This window comes from Eublepharis macularius, chromosome 1 (genome assembly GCF_028583425.1).
Source record: "Eublepharis macularius isolate TG4126 chromosome 1, MPM_Emac_v1.0, whole genome shotgun sequence".
Taxonomy (NCBI): Eukaryota; Metazoa; Chordata; class Lepidosauria; order Squamata; family Eublepharidae; genus Eublepharis; species Eublepharis macularius.
In genome coordinates, this window is record NC_072790.1 from 99,620,456 (window position 1) to 99,639,553 (window position 19,098).

At 37.8% G+C, this 19,098-nt stretch overlaps 1 protein-coding gene across 4 annotated transcripts in view; it reads right to left on the reverse strand.

Annotated features, from left to right (window-relative positions):
- The window catches only part of CDK19 (cyclin dependent kinase 19), a 176,307-nt gene that overhangs the window by 124,019 nt on the left and 33,190 nt on the right, over positions 1–19,098 (reverse strand). For all 4 annotated transcript variants that reach the window (XM_054980978.1, XM_054980962.1, XM_054980970.1 and 1 more), the window contains exon 2: positions 11,708–11,783. In XM_054980978.1, the coding sequence (XP_054836953.1) occupies positions 11,708–11,731 (24 nt within the window). In that variant the 5' untranslated portion in view covers positions 11,732–11,783. The remainder of the gene's footprint in view (positions 1–11,707; positions 11,784–19,098) is intronic.

A 19,098-nucleotide genomic window follows, 5' to 3' on the forward strand; every position in this document is an offset into this window, starting at 1 on the left:
ATTGTAGTACAGCATAGAGAAGAACTGTCCCCGTGGGGAAGCAAGCTAAGGCTGTTTCCAGACATTTCTGGTTGTACTTTATTTCATTGTGTCTGTGTTCATCAAATTATGATGTTTTTAAAATTTAAATTGTTTTGAGTTTTTAAAATATTTGCTCCCTTGGATACCATATTTGGGTAGAGAGATGGCATACAAATATTTTAAGCAAACAAATAAATATCTCTTACGGTTACAGTACTCATTTTTAAACATTTCCTTCCCCTTTTCTCCCCACAGTTGTACCACTACTACACCTCCATATGACAGTTGAAGTGTGCCAAAACTGTGTCCCCCAAAACATGAGGAAGCCTCAAGACAGGATAATACATCACTGGGTTTAGTCTCTGCTTTTTAAAAAGAAACAAGAAATTTACAAGTTATCCAAGGCAAATGGACACATAAAACACAACAGCCCACGAACTATTCATAATTTTAACTCAGAAACAGTAGAGAACACTGCCTCATTTTCTGGGTTTCACACAAAGGTTTTTTTTTAATCTGATTTTTAAAAATCAGATTTAGTACATGTTTAATGTGCTTTTGTTGAAAAGCAAAGAAAATCTTGTCACTATGGAAAGATTAAAAAATGTTGGTTTGCTTGCAATTGCAATTAGATTATCACATTCACAGAGTCCTGGTGTGATCTGGCTCCATGGAATGCATATACAGATAGATATTTACTCAGAAATAAGTATTTATTACTATCTTTTTATTGGCTTATATAAGGAAAGCATCCCAGGCAGTAGACTCTTGATTTTCTTATTAGGTTGCATGTCTCTGTAGGATTATAGCATGAAGGACAGAGTGCCCTCAGGGTTACAACTGTGGTAAGCAGCATCTTCCATGTTCCTTCACCATTTGATATGTGCAACTTTAAGGAATGATGCTCCATGTTTTTAGTGTCAGACTAGGATCTGAGAGGCCCAGGTTCAAATCCTCACTCTGCCATGGAATCCTGCTGGGTGACCTTGGGCCAGTCATATGCCCTCAGCCTAATCTACTTCACAGGGTTGTTCTGAAGATAAAATGGAGAAGAGGAGAACAAATGTGAGTCAATTTGGGTCCCCACTGGAAGAAAGGCAGGGTATAAATAAATTAAATAAATAAAAATAGTCAGGTCTTCTTGGATGCACCCAGCTGCTGTATGCCAGGTAACACCAGAGGCAAGGTCTCTCTCCCCCCTTACTATATATATGTTTCTTTACGCGCGCACACACCAATTATATAACCCAACTCGTTTGGGTGAAAGACGCAACTGTTAATTTGTAATTCAAACCTGGGAGGAGAAGTCAGGTTTTAGTGCATGATGGAAAGTTATTGATGTTCAGACTGAAGTTATAATCTTCCTAAATCAAGAATAAAATTAATTTTAATATATCTTTACATATATGTAGCAAAAGTGTGAACCCAATATTAAGATCATCATAAATGATTATAGATACAGCTTTCCACCAGTGAAATAGGGAGTAAAGGGTCCTCTTTGACCAGCAAAAATGCTACGTTTGGGATCATGGGAACTATGAAACCAAATCTACAAACAGAACACTAATTGGGTAAGTTACTTCACTTGGGCCACAAAGGCAGTTCTCCTTACTGTACCAGATCCTTAGCCAGACAAACTAAAGGTCAGACCAGTCTTTCCTCAGCAAGTGTCAAGGTGTTTCAGAAAAAAAATCCAAGGAGCACACTGTTAGCCTAACACTGGTTGTGGGGTATGAAATATACACAAAAATTAAAAAATAAATAAAACTTCACACAGTCCACACAGCCAATGCTGTTTAATAGTATTCTCATTCTTTTGTGGTAGAACTGATTATTGTTGGATGAATGTTTTCAAAGGGCATAGTCTGAATGTGCTTTATACATTCAAGTAATTAACTAGTAAAGCACAGTTTCAGTTCAGAGGCTGCACTGCAGCTTATTTTGTATTCCCTCCTCCCACTCTGAAAAAGTGAGGATTCAGCTGAGATTCATATACAATACACGGAATAATATCCAAACATGCATATTAGCGTTTGTTTTTAAATTTGTAAACCAAGGGCAGAATCATGTGTGTCTCTACATTTGAAACATCTATAGCAGGTGAACCAATATACAAACATCAGATTTCTTCCAATCAGATTTACAAGCAGAACTTAATTCAGTTCATTCAGCCAACAGTTAAAATGTAGTTGTGTTACAGAACATTTCATTATAATCATAACTGTGCTTATATATAGCTCTTTTAGACAGATTAGTGCCCACTCACAGCAGTAGACAATGTCTGCACTGTAGCACAGTAGTTAAGTGGTTAAGTGGTTTGGCTCCACAGTGGTTTGTACTCCACTGGTTCGAATCCCACTACTGCCATTAGCTCAGTAGGTGGCCTTGGGCAAGCCACTCCTCTCATCCCCAGCCCCGCAGCTGTATTGTGGGGATAATAACACTAACTTGTTCACTGCTCTGGGGTAAGGCACTAATCTGTCTAGAAGAGCAGTATATAAGTGCAGTTGTTGTTGTTATCCCCACAATGGAGCTGGTGTTGAGAGGAGCGGCTTACCCAAGGCCCACCTGATGAGCTCATAGCAAGTAGTGAGATTCAAACCAGCAGGGTGCTGATTTGCAGCCCAGCCACTTAACCACTAAGCTACAGCAGCTTTGTAAGGAATATGTTGCTACAAAATTTTTAAAATACAAACACAAAGTCCATGCAATAAAAGGTATTATATACTTTTGTCTTTGGATTTTGCTATGGGCCAAAGTGGCTACCTACATTTTTGTCTACTGTGAATTTTTTTGATGTTTGCCTTGATTGCAGTTTGGCACAGTGTGAACACTAAGTAAAATGTCACTGAGGTAATTTAAATTTTTTTTTTACCCTTGACTGTCATGCGCTGAGCCTAGAAGGAAGGTAGTTAGGAAAGTTACTGCTTAACAGCTATTTCACAACTTTAAAATTGAGAAATTTCCTGTTTATGGCTTTTAAGAGAAACAAGAAACTGAGATCAACTGAACACAAACTTTGGGAGATCATTCTCACAGATATAAAAATTCTGCCACAGGTTGAACTTGACGTGTCAGGAATCAATTATTAACCGTCTTTAATGAGAACATGTTGCAGAATATGGAAGCTGTTCCCCAGGACAGCTCTTAATGTTATACAGGACACTTATGAATGTTTTCTAATAGTTATGGGAAAAAATCTGTTTGTTAGACAATCCCACCACAAAGCATCCTCAAAAGGATGCAAGCATTTAACTATCACATAAGAAAGATCATTTTGCAAAGCTCCTATGGTTGTCAATTGTCTCAGAGAAGAAAAATCCCTGAGCAATGACGCAACAGACTCTCTCATACAGGGGAAACTATATACAGGGCAGTCAATTGATAAACTGATTAAAACTATTAAATACAAATAACTGTCTGAAATACTTATTTTATTGTATTTTTATTCCACAATTCCTCCACGAAGCACAGGATGCTGTATGTGGTTCCCTCTCCACATTATCCTCACTACAACTGCTGTGATGTCAGTTAGGCTGAAAGAGACAGTGACTAGCCCAAAGTCATCCAATGAGATTCACAGCCAAATGGGGATTTGAAACCAGTGTTCCCCTGGTCCTAGTCTGCCACTCTAGCCAGTATACCATCCTGGTACTCAAAACAGCAGTAGCAACTCATTTTTTTGTTGTGGGGATTTACTTAGTGTTACATATCTTCCCTTTCTTCAATGATAAAAACCACAGCAGCAGCACACACAGGATTCTGAAGCATCACAGATCAAAACCAGACCCACCTAGCCTCAGCAAGGATGTTGTATTAACTGTCTTGAGTCAGACCATGCATGGGATATTAGTGCACTCAGCCAATAATTTCAATGTAGACAGTATTTTGGGTATCTAAAGTGGAAGTAAGCAATTGCTAAACCATGCACATAAAAATAATAAAATCCCAAGGCTACGAAAAGATGAGGCTTCTAAAAACAACAATGAATGTTACATGTCTCTTTAACACTTGTATGCTTAACTAGTTGGCATGCCAGAGTCCCTTTCAATAACAGAATGAAAAAAAAAAACAAGGCACGACAACAACTGAAGAGTGAACACAGCCTACCAATGCTGAAAGAGCCACAGCTTTTAGATGATGGAAAGTGAGCAACAGGTTTGTGACACCTTTATCATTTTTACAATGAATAATTACAGTTTTGGCACTTGTTGATTTGTATCCTATTTTTCTATACGTTATTGCCAGGAGCTGCCTTTCTTTTTGCTAAGTTGCTAAAGTCATGTCACACCCTTGTTCTGTGACAAGCATTTTGAAAGGCAGTTCTATAAATAATTTCATTTCAGGATCTCAAAATCTTCTGGCATTGCTGAACAGCATTCTTCTTAAACAAAAGCATTTCAGACAACTTTAAAAGGATTGTGCTTTGATTCAAATAAAGGAAATGAGACAATCAGTATTGTGTTTTCAGCTCATTAGGTACTGAAATAGTATAAATAATAGTATAAACAGACAGGACTTTGAAGAGGCTGCATAGAAATATCCTAAATAAACAAATAAATCAGTGGAGCACTTTTACTGAAAGATGGCTATTTCAGTTAAATTTAATGGCACTAACTTGCAATCACATGGTAAAATTGGCCAAAATCAAGACACACAATTGGGTCATCCAAAGTTAGCACTGCTTGTTCATAATCAAAACTGAAGTATTTCAGGGAGCAAAATCACAAAATTGGCTTTGTTCACCTTTTTACCACCTTTGTGTTGTGACCTGCTGAGCCCATCTGCCCCCACCCATCAGATGCTCCTGAGGTTCAAACAACTCTGGAACAGTATGGCATATGGTGCATGAGGCCATAGTTGGACAGGGAAATCCATTAAAATCAGGGGTGCACAAAGCCTTTTAGGACAAACAGGCCCTTTGGAGATGAAGCAATATTTCCTACCAAAAGACCAATACAACAAGTAGCAGAAGAACTACAAGACAACTCAAGTAAGCCAGTGACTAAGTACATAGCAGTGATGCTTTAACAGGATGGATAACATGCACTCCCTAAGGGCTCTCACCATAATGTCAATATGTTTTAGATCAGCTGATTGTGAGAGTACAAATGCTTCTCAGACATTAGTCAAGCGAATCAGTGCAGCAATATTCAAACATTTCAGAAAGCTAAACCTGTGATGATTGCTAAAGACCAAAATTGTATGTGTGAAGCGGCTAGTACACTAAAAACTTTATTAATCGAAAGCTCAGATAAGGTATGTTGGGGTTCTGCCTTTGATAGCAGGGACTAGAGCAGTCTACAGATTCTGCAGGACCAAGGGTCAGCACACTGACTAGAAGCTGGGTCTCAGCATTCAAAGTACTTCAGAGGTCAGGGCCATGGTCTGGGTGGAGTTGAGTCCAGGATCACAGATAAGCCCAGGAGTACTGGCCAGGCAAACTGGTTGAACCAGTAAGGCTCTCTGCTTAACCCAGGGCTTAAACATCATGGAGAGATCCATTTCCTCCTGGGCTTCCTCCAGCCAGGGCTTAATTGAGACCTGATCCTAGAAGCACTACAGTGATAAGGCACAGAAGCTACCAGTCTGGTGCTTTGTCAATGCTGAGCTGCCTCCTTGCGGGCAGGCCATCTCTATCACTCCCACTAGGTGGGGGACTGTTGGCCTCAGACTTGATCCTGAGATCTATCATGTTGGCAACATCATCAGGAGCTGAGTCTTCAGAAATCAGGTATGTCAACTGTGGTCTCAGGATCCAGAGGATCTGGGTGTGGAGGGGGTCCAGCAATGTCATGTGTCCCCTGAGCCTCTTGACCTTCCCTCAAGGTAGTTCCTGGCTTGTCCTGGCCATTTGCAAATGAGGAATCTGCTCTTGGGTCTGGCCTGAAAAGATCCTGACACCCTGGCACTGCCTGCCTCCCTTGGGTGCAGGCTGGGTTAAAAAAAACCTTTGTTAACTGGTATAGTTGATTAACTGGAAACCTAGTTAACTGGCAAACCCAGTTCCCCATGATTGCCAGTTAACAAAACTCTTACTCCGTTATCATCGAAAATGTAACTTATTCAAGCATTGTAAAGAAGGCACTCTCAAGAAGCGAAAATGATATTTTGTCAAAATAAACCGCCAATAATTTCACGCTGCTCTGATAATGTTAGAGTTTATAATACCATGCTAGGAATTCTGCAATACCTTTTTGAGCAAAGGTTGAAATAACTTCCCTTTTTACTATAGCTAAGCAATAGAGGAAAGAGACATAAATTGAATTAGTTGAAGGCAGTTTACAAACCAATGGCGATTATAAAATAAGCTGTCTATAGTCAATCCCCAATCAAGTACTAATTGAACACATTTTAAGACTCAATGGTTAATAAAAATCACGGACTAAAGGTATAGAGTTTTACAGCACAACTCTAAGCAGTGTTACTCTTGTCCAAGCTCATTGAATTCAATTTATCTTGTAGCACAGAACTAAGTCTATAAAGCTGGATATGGCAGGAATTTCTCATCACTTAAGTCTGTGCCGCTAAGTATAAAATTTAGGGTTTTTTTTAAAAAAAGGAAAACTTAAAAACCTAGAGGATCTAACAGAGAGTTAAATCTTAAAAATACAAGACATCTGTACAATTTTAGAAGTATAAACAGATTAGATTTTAATTCAGCTTGAATAAAGTATATCTATTATTAAAATATATATAAAACATCAACATACAATATATTGTGTGTGTGCAGGCAGGCATGTGTGTGCACATGTATGTATCGGGAAGGTATGCATTTTGTCTGCTATAAATATTATAGTCACGTGTTTTCAGGTGTATGGATGTCTACTGAGTGAGCTATGCATTGATCAGATTTTACTGATTTACTGACATACTGGGATGTGACAATTAAAAGATTTTTCTTAAAAAGACATTTTAAAAATTAGTGCTGTTCTTTGAGAGTTCTAGCTGATTAGGATAGAGGGTGATTCCCAAAGGGAAATGTACTTGATTGTATATATTTCTTGTGTGCAGGGCTTTTTTTCTGGGAAAAGAGGTGGTGAAACTCTCACACGCGCTCCCGGAAATGGGTGATGATGTCACTTCCAGAAGTGATATCACTCCCAGAAATGCCGTCGCTCCCGGAACCCAGCACAATGCATCATGATGAGATATATGTTAGTAAGCTTGGGAAATTATACTATTATGAAAAAGGGTTTGTTTCCTTTCTGTATCCTCTAGAAAAAGTGAAATCTTCCACTCCCTTTCCCAAACATTTCATTTCTTTGGAATCATATTTTAAAATATGCGCAAGAAGGAGGGGGCCTCTAAAAATCTAAAACCCATCTCACAAATCTAAATTCTAACAGATTCCCTCTGCCAGTATAGGAAAAAAAAATTCCAAAATTCTTTCTCAAAATTCCACAGAGTCTGAAATTCCTAATCTAATGAATATTGAATTTTCAAATTTTCAGGGAGAGTTTTGCTTTACTGAAGCAATTCAAAATTAGACACTCAACTTTAGCTGCATTAAATGTATACTTAGTTTAAAATGGATTTTTTGGTTGCCTGCCAACTCTACCTTACCAATGGCTAAACTGTTGTGACATTGTGAAATGCTCATAAATATTCCAATATCCCAGACAAATATTCATTAAAATGTCTTTAACACCCATATGTCCACTGCAATTTCAGTGATGTTAATCAGCTGAGGGTGGGGAGAACCATTTGAATTACAGCTATGAAGACAAAAGAACACCTATATGCTGATGAATATAATGATGAAAGCCTTCTGTGACTTGGACACAGCTATCCATTCCTAGCATAAAACTGGAATAACCATAAATGATATTTTAATTAATACAAATAACCATAACCGATATATTTAACTAACACAGAACCTATCTGCATTCAAAACCTGTGGGAACCATAACAATGTCAACTTCAGTCAACAAAAGAATGAAAGCAACACACACACATACATGCAGAACCCCACCCAACCCCCAAGAAAGCAGAATGAACTCAAAGCAGCATGCGCACGTGTGCGCACGCGCGCACGCGCGCACACACACACACACACACAAACCCCTGAATGAAATGAAAGCAGAATGAACTCAAAGCAGCACACACACATAGCCACACCCCCAAAAAGAAAGCAGAAGGAACTCAAAGCAGCGCACACATACACAGAAACCCCTGAATGAAATGAAAGCAGAATGAACTCAAAGCAGCTTAACCTCCCCTGGAGAGTCGGCCCCAGCAGCTCCGCTTGCACTCTCTCTCTCTCTCTCTCTCTCTCTCTCTCTCTCTCTGACTCACAAATGAAAAAAAAAAGCAGAATGACCTCAAAGCAGCGAAACCTCCTCCGCAGAGCCCATGCTGGGCCCCAGCTCTCTCTCTGAGGAATGGGAAAAAAGCAGAATGAACTCAAAGCAGCTTACCCTCCTCTGCAGAGCCAGCCCCAGCAGCTCTGCTTGCACTCTCTCTCACGAATGAAGGGGGGGGGAAAGCAAAATGAACTCAAAGCAGCAAAACTTTCTCTGGAGAGCCAGCCTCAACAGCTCTGCTTGCACTCTCTCTCTCTCTCTCTCTCTCACACACACACACACACACACACACACCTCTCTCTCTCTCACACACACACACCTCTCTCTCTCTCACACACACACACACACAAATGGGAAAAAAAAACCCAGAATGAACTCAAAGCAGCTTACCCTCCTCTGCAGAGCTTGTGCTGGGCCCCAGCTCTCTCTCACACTCAAGAAAGCAGAATGAATGCAAAGCAGCTTAACTTCCTCTGCAGAGCCCGCAAGGCCGAAGGAGGAAGGAATCACGTGGGCAGATTCTAGAGCTTCCGGAACAGTGTTCTGGAGCGTTGCCCTTCAAAAAAAGCCCTGCTTGTGTGTAATTTATAACTCACAATTTCTCATCAGGAAGTTTTATACCACATACCTTTCAGGCTTTTTAATGAGATTTTATTAAAATTATGTATTTCCTAATCTGATTTTTTATCCTTTGTCTCAGTCCTTTGATTACTCAGTCCTGTTGATCTATGCCACTTGTGTATTGGTGAAAGAATTAGGGATATTCTTTCTGAAAATCTAATTGAAAGATTTGAAGTTGCCTAGATATGGTTTATTGTAACCTTGCCCATCACTGGGAATACTGGCTTGGGTGTCATGGAAATTTCCACAGGTAGAAGGAGGAGATGATTTTTGCTAATTCTACTAATCTGCTTCATGTCACCAACTAACCCAATACTGTTCTTGAGAGATCCCCTGACCTCCAGGAGTAGCATTTTGAGGAGGGGGCATTGTGAGCTGCAGCACTAGGAGAGGAGGCAAGGCAGTGGAAGAAAATTCCTCTCAATCATGGACATCCCTGCTAGATCCAAGCTACTGACACAATCGAACAGGAAGTTTAAAATGTCTTTTGTAAACTATTGGAAGGGTAGAATATATATATTTAATAAATTAAATAAGTATATTCAAAACCTTATCTAGAAATACACATTCCTAATTTTATAAAAATACGATTCTAATATTCAAGTATATGAATATTAAGAGGTAAGTATTCCTTCTCCTTATTGAAGAAATGGAGGTCATACACAAATTAGGGATTCAGCTGTGCGAGTTTTTTATTAGCATATATCCCATCACTTCACTCAGAGAAGATTAGTGCCTTCTTCCAACTTAAATGGCTTCTTCTGTTGGAAGAACAGCTACGTAAGCTGGAGGAAGGCTTCAAAATTTTCTAAGTGGAGTGGTAGAATACACATCCATGCCTCATATGTATTTTACCTTCCAGAAAGAAGTTATTATACATTAAACTATAGACACATATGTGAAAAAAGTGGCAGAAAACAGGGGAGGGGCATCACAGGAAGACTGAAAGGAAGTGAAGGTAATTGTCTTCTTCACCCCACACCCCACAATTTAAATGGAATTGCAGTGCTAGCCTATCCAGTGTGGACTGACAAGCCATTATGAATGAAACTGGCAAATGGCTAGGCTGTAATATGGTTGGTAAATAATTTTTTACACAGGCAATAAGGCTGTGGTTTGTTTTTGTTTTTTTACAGAGGCAATAGGTCTGCGCAGAGATGCTTTGGTAAAGGGACAAAGACTGTAAGACTATACTACTGTGTATGTCTGTTGATGTCGATATGCTCTCACTGGGTGGTTTCCACATTGTTTAATATGTTATGTTCCAATTACTTGTGTTTGTTTTCAACAATGTTACTGTGAGACTCAAGACTCAACTTTGCAATAGGACCAGGCATGGTGGGACTGGATACACAGTAGAACCACTTTAAATCCATGCCCATATGACAGTAGAGCAGCACGGTAACAGAAGCTCTAAAGATCCCAATGTCAAAAAGACTGATGCCTCTCACTTGATGACCTATCACGCCAAGGATACTGCTTCTCATTTTACTAGTACTCAGATCAGAAGAAGGCATTACTGCTGCTAATTACTTTCACTGACTCTTTTTTATACTGAGCACATATCCCATCGCAAACAAACACCCAATCTTTTTAAAATACCCTGAATTTTTTAACAGTTATTTCAATACCTGCAGGTAACAAAGCAAGAACGGTGTTTGTTTATGCACTAAATTTAAAATTGCATAATCTCTCGTAATTAGAGGTGGGCACAGACTGGGAAAAACCCATGGGCCATCGGGCTGTGGTCTGTCGTGTTTCACATACCACGGACCATGAACTTTTCACGGACCCATGCCAGTTTGCCAGTTTGCCGACTATTTCATGAGTACATGCCCGTCAGTCAGCCAGAGCAAGGGGGAATTTAAATGTTAAAGTGCTCCCAATGCCACTTGCCAGTGACATTAGGAGCGCTTTAACCTCCCTTCCTTGCTCTTGCTGACTGGAGCAAGGGAGGGATTTGTTAAAGTGCTCCTGGCACCTCCCTTGTAATATCCCATCCACCTTTGACTGGGTTATAAAGGCTCATGGATCTCCATTCCTACTCCTGTCTGATTCTCGAAAGCTTACACTCTGAAACTCTTGTTGGTCTCTAAGGTGCCACTGGATTCAAATCCTGCTGTCTCCCCCTTCCCCATCTTGTTCCTCTTATCTCAGTGATGGCTGCCTACAACGTTTGTGCAGCTCCTAGGCAACCCTTAAAATAGTGGCTGAGATAATATATTTTTTCCTGGTATGTTTTAGTTTTGGTTTTTTAAAAAACCGTGTTTACTTCTTTTGCCTGTTTGGAATTTTTTGTAAGCCTGGATTCCCCAGGTCTTTGGATAAAGTGCCCCCTCCATTTGAATAGGGCATTGTTTGGGGGATTTATTAAAATCTGTATTCTAGGGCCATATTAAAAGTATATATAAAGATTCTTTGCCATTAACATCTTGGATGATAGTCATGGAAAGTTTGGAACCATTACTGTTACCCCATTTGGGTAACAGGAAGGGAAACAGCTGTGACATATATAACCCTTCATGGTTGGGACCAGTAATATTCATTTAATTATTGGATGAGAAGTTTAAAATATATCAATGTAGTATATATCTAGACAGTACATTTTAAATTTTATCATAAACATTCAGTATTAAAACTTTAATTATAATATTATAAGTGGGATATGAACTTCAGATAATCATACCTGGACTTAGATAGCAGGGAAACAACAACACATCATTAATGACAAAAATTATTTAAACATTTTGTTCACTTACTGCTATCTCTCTACATGCTGACATGGATATCCCTGTACCTTCAATCTGCTTCAGTGCATACTCCTTCTCATCTTTTCTGCAATAAGAAAAAAGTGCATTTAACAGGCTTTAGTTATATTTGAAATTAATATACAAGCAAAGACAAATTCATCTCTCTTCCTTTGGAACTAAACTATTATCTTACAATGCAGGCATAGGCAATACTTGAGAATGAGCCTCATACTTTGATTTTCTACAACCAATCCCCACATTTTATATGAAGCTTTCCTATTGCCCAGAAAACATAAAGCATCTGGGATTTTGCAACATAGTAGAAAAACTTGGTTTTCAAATGGTAATTTACACTCTAAATTTATGCTCTAATTTATACCCTAAAAAGTAGGACAGAAAATTAATGGGAAACTCAAAACCTAGGTACTTTCCAAGACTGAAGCAGCCTCAACTCTTGGTTTGTGTATTTTATGAGGCACTAGCATGCCGCTGTTAACAAAGGTGATCAGATGGGGAGATGGAAGACTCATCCACTTACCTGCCACCATGTATGGTGAAGGGGACTGGTACACTAGTTCAGAGTCCCCTGCAACCAGAGCAGCTAAGATTTATAAAATTTCTTATATTGCAAGATTAACTAGGGTTAATGTTGAGACAATTCAGTTGCTCACTAAAAACTTTTAAAATAGCACCTGTCACACTCTTGTCAGTAACAAAATGAGAAAAATCTTCTGTTCCCTTAGTGGAGGAGTCAGAGAGAGAAAAAAACCCTAGAGATATTATCCAATAACTAATTCAAAAGTGGGAGGGAGAGATAATCAAAACAACATTAGAAAAGGGGTAGGTAAACACATGCTCCTGTCAAAGAAAAGGATACTTTCAGTATGACTGCCAGCTTTCTTGCTGGCAGTACTCCTCTAACAAAGCATACACACAGTAACATTTCTTCAGAAGTTGGCATCCCAGTTCTCAGAATAGCAACAGTGCAATCCTAAGCAGAGTTATAGCCTTCTAAACCCACTGATTTCAATGGAAATAGAAGGGTGAATTTCTGCTTAGAATTGTACTGCAACCCTCTGTAAATCAATGTGACAACCAAGAAGGTCTGCTTGCCCAGCTCTTAGCATATGCACAAAAGCCCAGGGGGATAGAGAAAGGCCTTTAGCTCCTCTTGAGAGTTTGGCTGAGAAGATGCACTTCTACATCAAGAACTGTGGGTATAATGTGCCATCAAGTTGCAGCTGCTCTACTCAGAGGCAAATAAGAATGTTATGACTTGTTTTATGAATTGCTAATTATTGGGTCATTGGCAACTTGGTTTTTTTAAACGTTTTAATTGATTAATGCAAGCCATTTTCAGAATCTAGGCCAATTAAAAATGTTTTTCAAGATTAAAAATCCCCATTCAGCTGGTATTTGTCCACTGGAGGAAAGTGCACATGTATCAGATGGCTAAGGTACTGTGTATTATAAGCACTTGTATGATACTATACTATAAGGTTTCTGTTTTCCTCTGTGCGGCAAACAACAGCTTGGGGAGGTATTCAATTAAAAATATCACAGAAGAAAGTTTAACAAACTCTGATGTTTTTCTAGTGCTAAAAAGAAAAAAAAATACTTTATAGTTGTATTCTTCAAATTGATACAGCCTTTCATTGATTGCTTTTATATTCTCTTACTATTTATCTCCTTGCTGTCTTTCCCATATTATTATTTTCAATACTACCTACTTGACATATTTCATACTGCATGTAGCAAAATAATTTTGATTAAGACATTTGCTACCCATGGATTTTAGAACAATTTTATTCTGACACTTTGCATACAACAGACGGCTAACAATATCCAAATCTGGTTTTAGTAATAATCAGAATGATACTGCAGGCTAACTATTTCAGACAATAAAAAACAGTAAAGAGTAAAAAAACCATAACCAAGGAAAACAAGATAAATAGCTCAATGCAAAAACCTGTTCAACCAACTAGCATATATTTTAGTAAATCCAAAAGAAGGAAGACAGATCTAATCAGACTATACGTTTGGAAAACTGGCCTCACCACATTTTACACCTTCCAGGAGATGGAGAATTCCTACTTTATAACTTCCAGATTGACTTCCACAGATCCTAATGAGGTTAAAGGAGGGCCAGGTAGTCTCTGTCTCAATGAAGTACAAGAAAATCTACTTGGAGTCGTATCAACTGCTACAGTCACTGGACTGGCAGAACCACGCACCAAGGCAGCCAGGAAAGTGAGACCTACATTTTTATTAATGCAAATGATGGCTTCATATTTCTCAGTTCTTCAAGTAGCCTTGTTAGGGGTCAACCCATGCATTTATAAAGCCAATAAACTGGAGGCAAAGCAATTTCTACTTAAGAACTGATGAGATAAATAATTGACAGTATTTATTGAGGTCATTAAGAGAATATCTCAAAGTCTAATGGAATCATATGCTTTCAACAACAATCTAATAGAAACTATTTCTAACCATTTCTGGGAATACTTTGTATAAAAATGTGAAAACAAGCTCCCCTCTGAAGTTGCTTTATGCGGTCAGACCAATAGTCCATATAGCTTGGTACTGTCTGGCGGAAACTATTTTGATCTGTGACAGAAAAAGGCCTTTCCCATGGCCTGTTATCTGGGATTTTCTACCTGGGATGTGCTCTGCCACTGAGTAACATCCCTGTACAATTCATTTCCCTCTCTTCAAGCTATTTCCAGGTTCATGTAATCACATTTTTTCTAGACACAAAACAAAGAAATAAAAGCTAACAGATTATTTCACTGGCCTTAGACCGGAGTAACTCTGTTTAGGATTGTGCAATTAGTGTGCTACCTCATTAGCATCAGCTCAACATTTAGCAAGACCAACATTTTGCAAACAAAATAGAAAATTTTAAAATATATTTTAAAATATTTTGCAAAAGGGTGTTCTGACTACTTGGTAAAATTTCAAGATTTTAAAACCATCTCTGAAGAGAAGCATCATTCTTTCAACTATGTGCACTATGCCTGTGCCTCAGTGGTCTTATGATTCTGCAGTCAATTGTCAAGTCTCTGTAAGGAATGGAATTTGACCTGATAATCCATGTGAATCTCTCAAAGCTGTTACTTCAGGAGAATTTGCTTTTGGACACCAGAATTTCATTTATGACAACTGTTTCTTCAATAACTATATTAAACTCAGAGATAATGGGGGGAGGGGGAGGGGAGATTGGCATATTTGTCTTTTTCAGAAGTTCAACACCATCAAAAGTTAGTCTCTGAATAAATCTGATAACATAAAACCAGTTTTCTGAACAAAGGAAATGCAGTTCCAGAATAGAGCCAGTTTGGTGTAGTGGTTAAGAGCAGCAGGACTCTAATCTGGAGAACTGGATTTGATTCCCCACTCCTCTGCTTGAAGCCAGCTGGGTGACCTTGGGTCAGTCACAGCTTCTTGGAGCTCTCGCAGCCCCACCCACCTCACAGGTGATTGTTGTGAGGATAACAACAACACACTTTATAAACCACTCTGAGTGGGCATTAAGTTGTCCTGAAGGGCAGTATATAAATCAAATATTACTCTGTGTACATATTACTAAAGCTTTTAATACAATCCTGCTAAGAAATGTCTGACACAAAACAGAATTAAAATATTTATTCAGAAATTTTACTCTACTAATCATGCAGATTAAATGGAGCTTACAATAAAGAACATATTGCAGTGAGAATAAAATATTTTTGCAGTAAATGAAAATTTAAATTCACAATTTTTTGTCTTTTACTTCCTGTGTTTCTCTCATTAAGTATCCCTGTTACCAGTGTCATTTGCTGCACTTTTAGCAGCTTCAGAGACACTCTTGCAGAAACCTACTTAATAGATCCTTAGGTTCTGCTGATTTTAATGTTGGGCATAGGAATAGTGCTGTAGATACAGCACACAGCCAGAGCAAAGCTAATCTTTTACCTTCTTCCAGCCATCAGCACAGGAACTAGCATTAGAAATTGAGTTAAGATCTGGACAGAAAAGAAATTGTTGAATTATTCAAAAGTGTAAATTTTCTCCAACTAATAGCTTTTTAGTTGTAATTTTTGGAACTTATTTTTATTCAAGGCTACATTAGAGAACTTTGGGAGGGAACATGGACAAGGATCAGGAAGTTCTGCAAGATGAACTAGATGACCTTGTGAACTAGAACCAACAGAAAAGCATGAAAAGAAAATTGCACAGGAGATAACACAAGAATTGTATAGCACTTACACAAGAATAAACAAGAGGGCTCCTACAAGTCGGAAACAACCAATACCTAAGGAAAAAAACTCAAAGGTCAAAAGGAATACATTAATATTAAGAATTTTTAAATATATTTTTTGAATTCAAAGTGCAAAGTGATAAAGTGTCAACATGCAATTTCTAATAAATATTACACAAATATCAATAGATCATCCCATAAATATCCAAATATACAAGTATATACAAATACAGTCAGGAGTTCAACCAGTAAAGTTCCATCCTATGAAGATAATACAGGTCTTCCAGAGATGTACTACTTGATGTAATTCTATTTGCTTGTTCCTTTATAGGTTCAGTGGTGTTAATATGGAGTTTGAAGAAAATATAATTGTATATTTGGATATTTATTGGATGATCTATTGATATTTGTGTAATATTTATTAGAAATTGCATGTTGACACTTTAGCACTTTGCACTTTGAATTAAAAAAAATATTTAAAAATTCATAGTATCTATTCCTTTTGACCTTCGAGGATTTTTCCTTAGAACTTACATAAAACAAATATGAATTTAATATGGTTGCACATTTTTATTTATTTTTATTTTATTAATTCAATTTTTAGCCCTCCCTCCCCACGGACAGGCTCAGGGCCTGTTAGAAAAGTACCTTTACAGTAAGTAGTTAAGTGAGAACGGGACTTGTAAAGATTTTTTTAAAACTGTTAACCTTGATCTTGGTGCCTTTCAGCTGTCAGTTGCAAGACAAGTTAGGCTGGTTGAGTGGGCCTGGGACATTACAAATGTATCCTTGAGAGAGGGGATGGTGTTAGCCACTTTGAAGGCAGAAGTTGTGAGACTCCTTGTGCAGACTGTGTTCCTGGACCAGACTGACCTCAATAACTACCATTCACTAGTCAAAATGCTGTTCCTGGTCAATGTAATGAAATGCATAATGGTCATGTAACTTCAGTTGGGCTTGGAAGAAGCAAATTAGCTATATCTGGTTCAATCTGGATTTTGGACAGAACCAGCACCAAGTAGCCGTGACTGATGATCCTAGCTGGAGAATGATGGGGAAATGTGTCTGATATCTTTCAGGAGTGGTTGAATGACTTTGAATTGGGGACTTTGAATTACTGACTCAAATTCAAAGGGCTAGTTCTTACCTTTAAGGCCTTGAACAGCTTGGAACAACAATACCTGAAGGACTGCCTTATATGATATTATCCAGCTTACCAGTTAAGACCCTCAATTTAAGCACTACCACTAGTACCCTGGGCTTACGGAAGTCTCAGGCATTGACGATTAATGAAGATTTCTCAGTGGTCCCACCTGTGGAATGCTCTCACCCCTGATGCTTACCTGGCTCCTAAATTACTACTTTCAGGCATCAGCTTCTCACCTCAATGTTGTGTTTCTTGCTTTTGTCATTTTTTTATATTACTAGCTTTAGTGGTTGCTGTTTTAAAATACTATGGATTTTATTGTTGCTGCTTTAATTTGTCTTACTTTGCTGAGGAGTTTTTAAATTCAAATTTATTTTTACTGTTTTAATATATGTTAACTATCTCAGGAAGATTTTGGACAGTTAAATAATAGGGTTGGAATGCCAATCAAATAACCAATCAAATACTGTCAATTGATTTCCAGTATCTGGCCACAATCTATTTCACAAAGGCAAGAATGTTGTGGTGTAGGTAACAATCTCTTATTCCATTAAGGCAGCAAGGGCAAAAGTGAAGGTTGCTTGTCTTACGCTGCAATCATGAGAACACTTCCCTGGGACTAAGCTTTGCTGAACAAAATCAGACTAACTTCAGAGTACATCTGCTTAGCATTGTTCTCTCAGTCATGCATAAAGTGAAGACAAGCAAGTTCGCACAACAAAACGATTCATCGGATAGATCTGACTGTAGCTCACATAACTTGAGCTAGAATAATAATTGTTAGGCTTTAGTGCCACTAAAGTCCTCTTTATTGTTGTTTAATAGTTGGTGTTATTTGAGTCTCAGTGAGAAAGGCAGACTATTTATAGTAAATAAATAAATAAATATTTTGCTATAATTTTGGCCTAATGTATTTTAATTATAACAGAATGACATTGGTGATCCAGAACAAAAGCCATACAGAAAAAGTTTCCACAAATTGTTCACATTTGTAAAACTTTCATCTAACACAGTTAAAAGTTAGAATTCATTTTTAACTATAAAGGGGGGGCATTTAGTATGTACCACATTGTTTGATGACTCAGGTTTTTAAAAACTATTCTAAGGAAAGTTAGTACTTCAAAAATACTTGTAATTTTTTTTATAATATTGCCAATAAATGTACAACTCATTTTCTAAAGTTTGTTCAAGTGATGGTTTGTAAATTACAAATGTCATCAAAATCTTTTGAGAATTGAAACTTTCAAACTTTTTAAAAAAAAATTATTTTAGAACATTACGTTACAAATACAAGGCTGCTGTAAAATAAAATATTGTGAATCAGCTTACAGTAACATTAGTATAGTCTACAGAATAAGAGATAGTGTAACGTGATTATAATATCTAACAGCAGATGAAACATTAGTGATTACAGTGCAACAGATTCTTTTAGTTTAAAGATACAAAGGAAAGGTGCCTGGAAGGATGAATATCATTGCACGTTAAATATTCAAAAAATGGGAACCATTTAGAGAAGAAAACAGAAACTTTCAAACTTGAAACATAATATTTTAAAGGAGATAGTTTGAAAATAAAAAGGAGATAGTTTGAAAATAAAATATGCATATGAAGAACTGAATGTAATAGTCTTTCTGTGGAATAGATGATAAAATATAACGAGGAACAAATATAATGAGGAAATGTTAGTTATCTTAGGTTGAATTCTACAGAATCCAAAGGAGCAAGTTCACAGAAGGAATTTTCTCCACCTTCCTCTTGTAAGCAAATTCAATCCTTTGGGGGGGGGGCGCGGTTTAAGCAAATTATAAGCGTTTTAGTAAATGAATAAAATACTGACCCACTGATATTATCTTGCTTTCCATACACTTTGTTGTGAAATATCATTCTAATTTGTGCTCTGCACTTGTAGAATACTGTCTGAATTATGCATTCCAATTGTGGATGTTGGAAGAGGCATTTTTGCATGTAGATTATGCCACTTGACCTAGAATTGAGGATCTTCTGCTAATATTC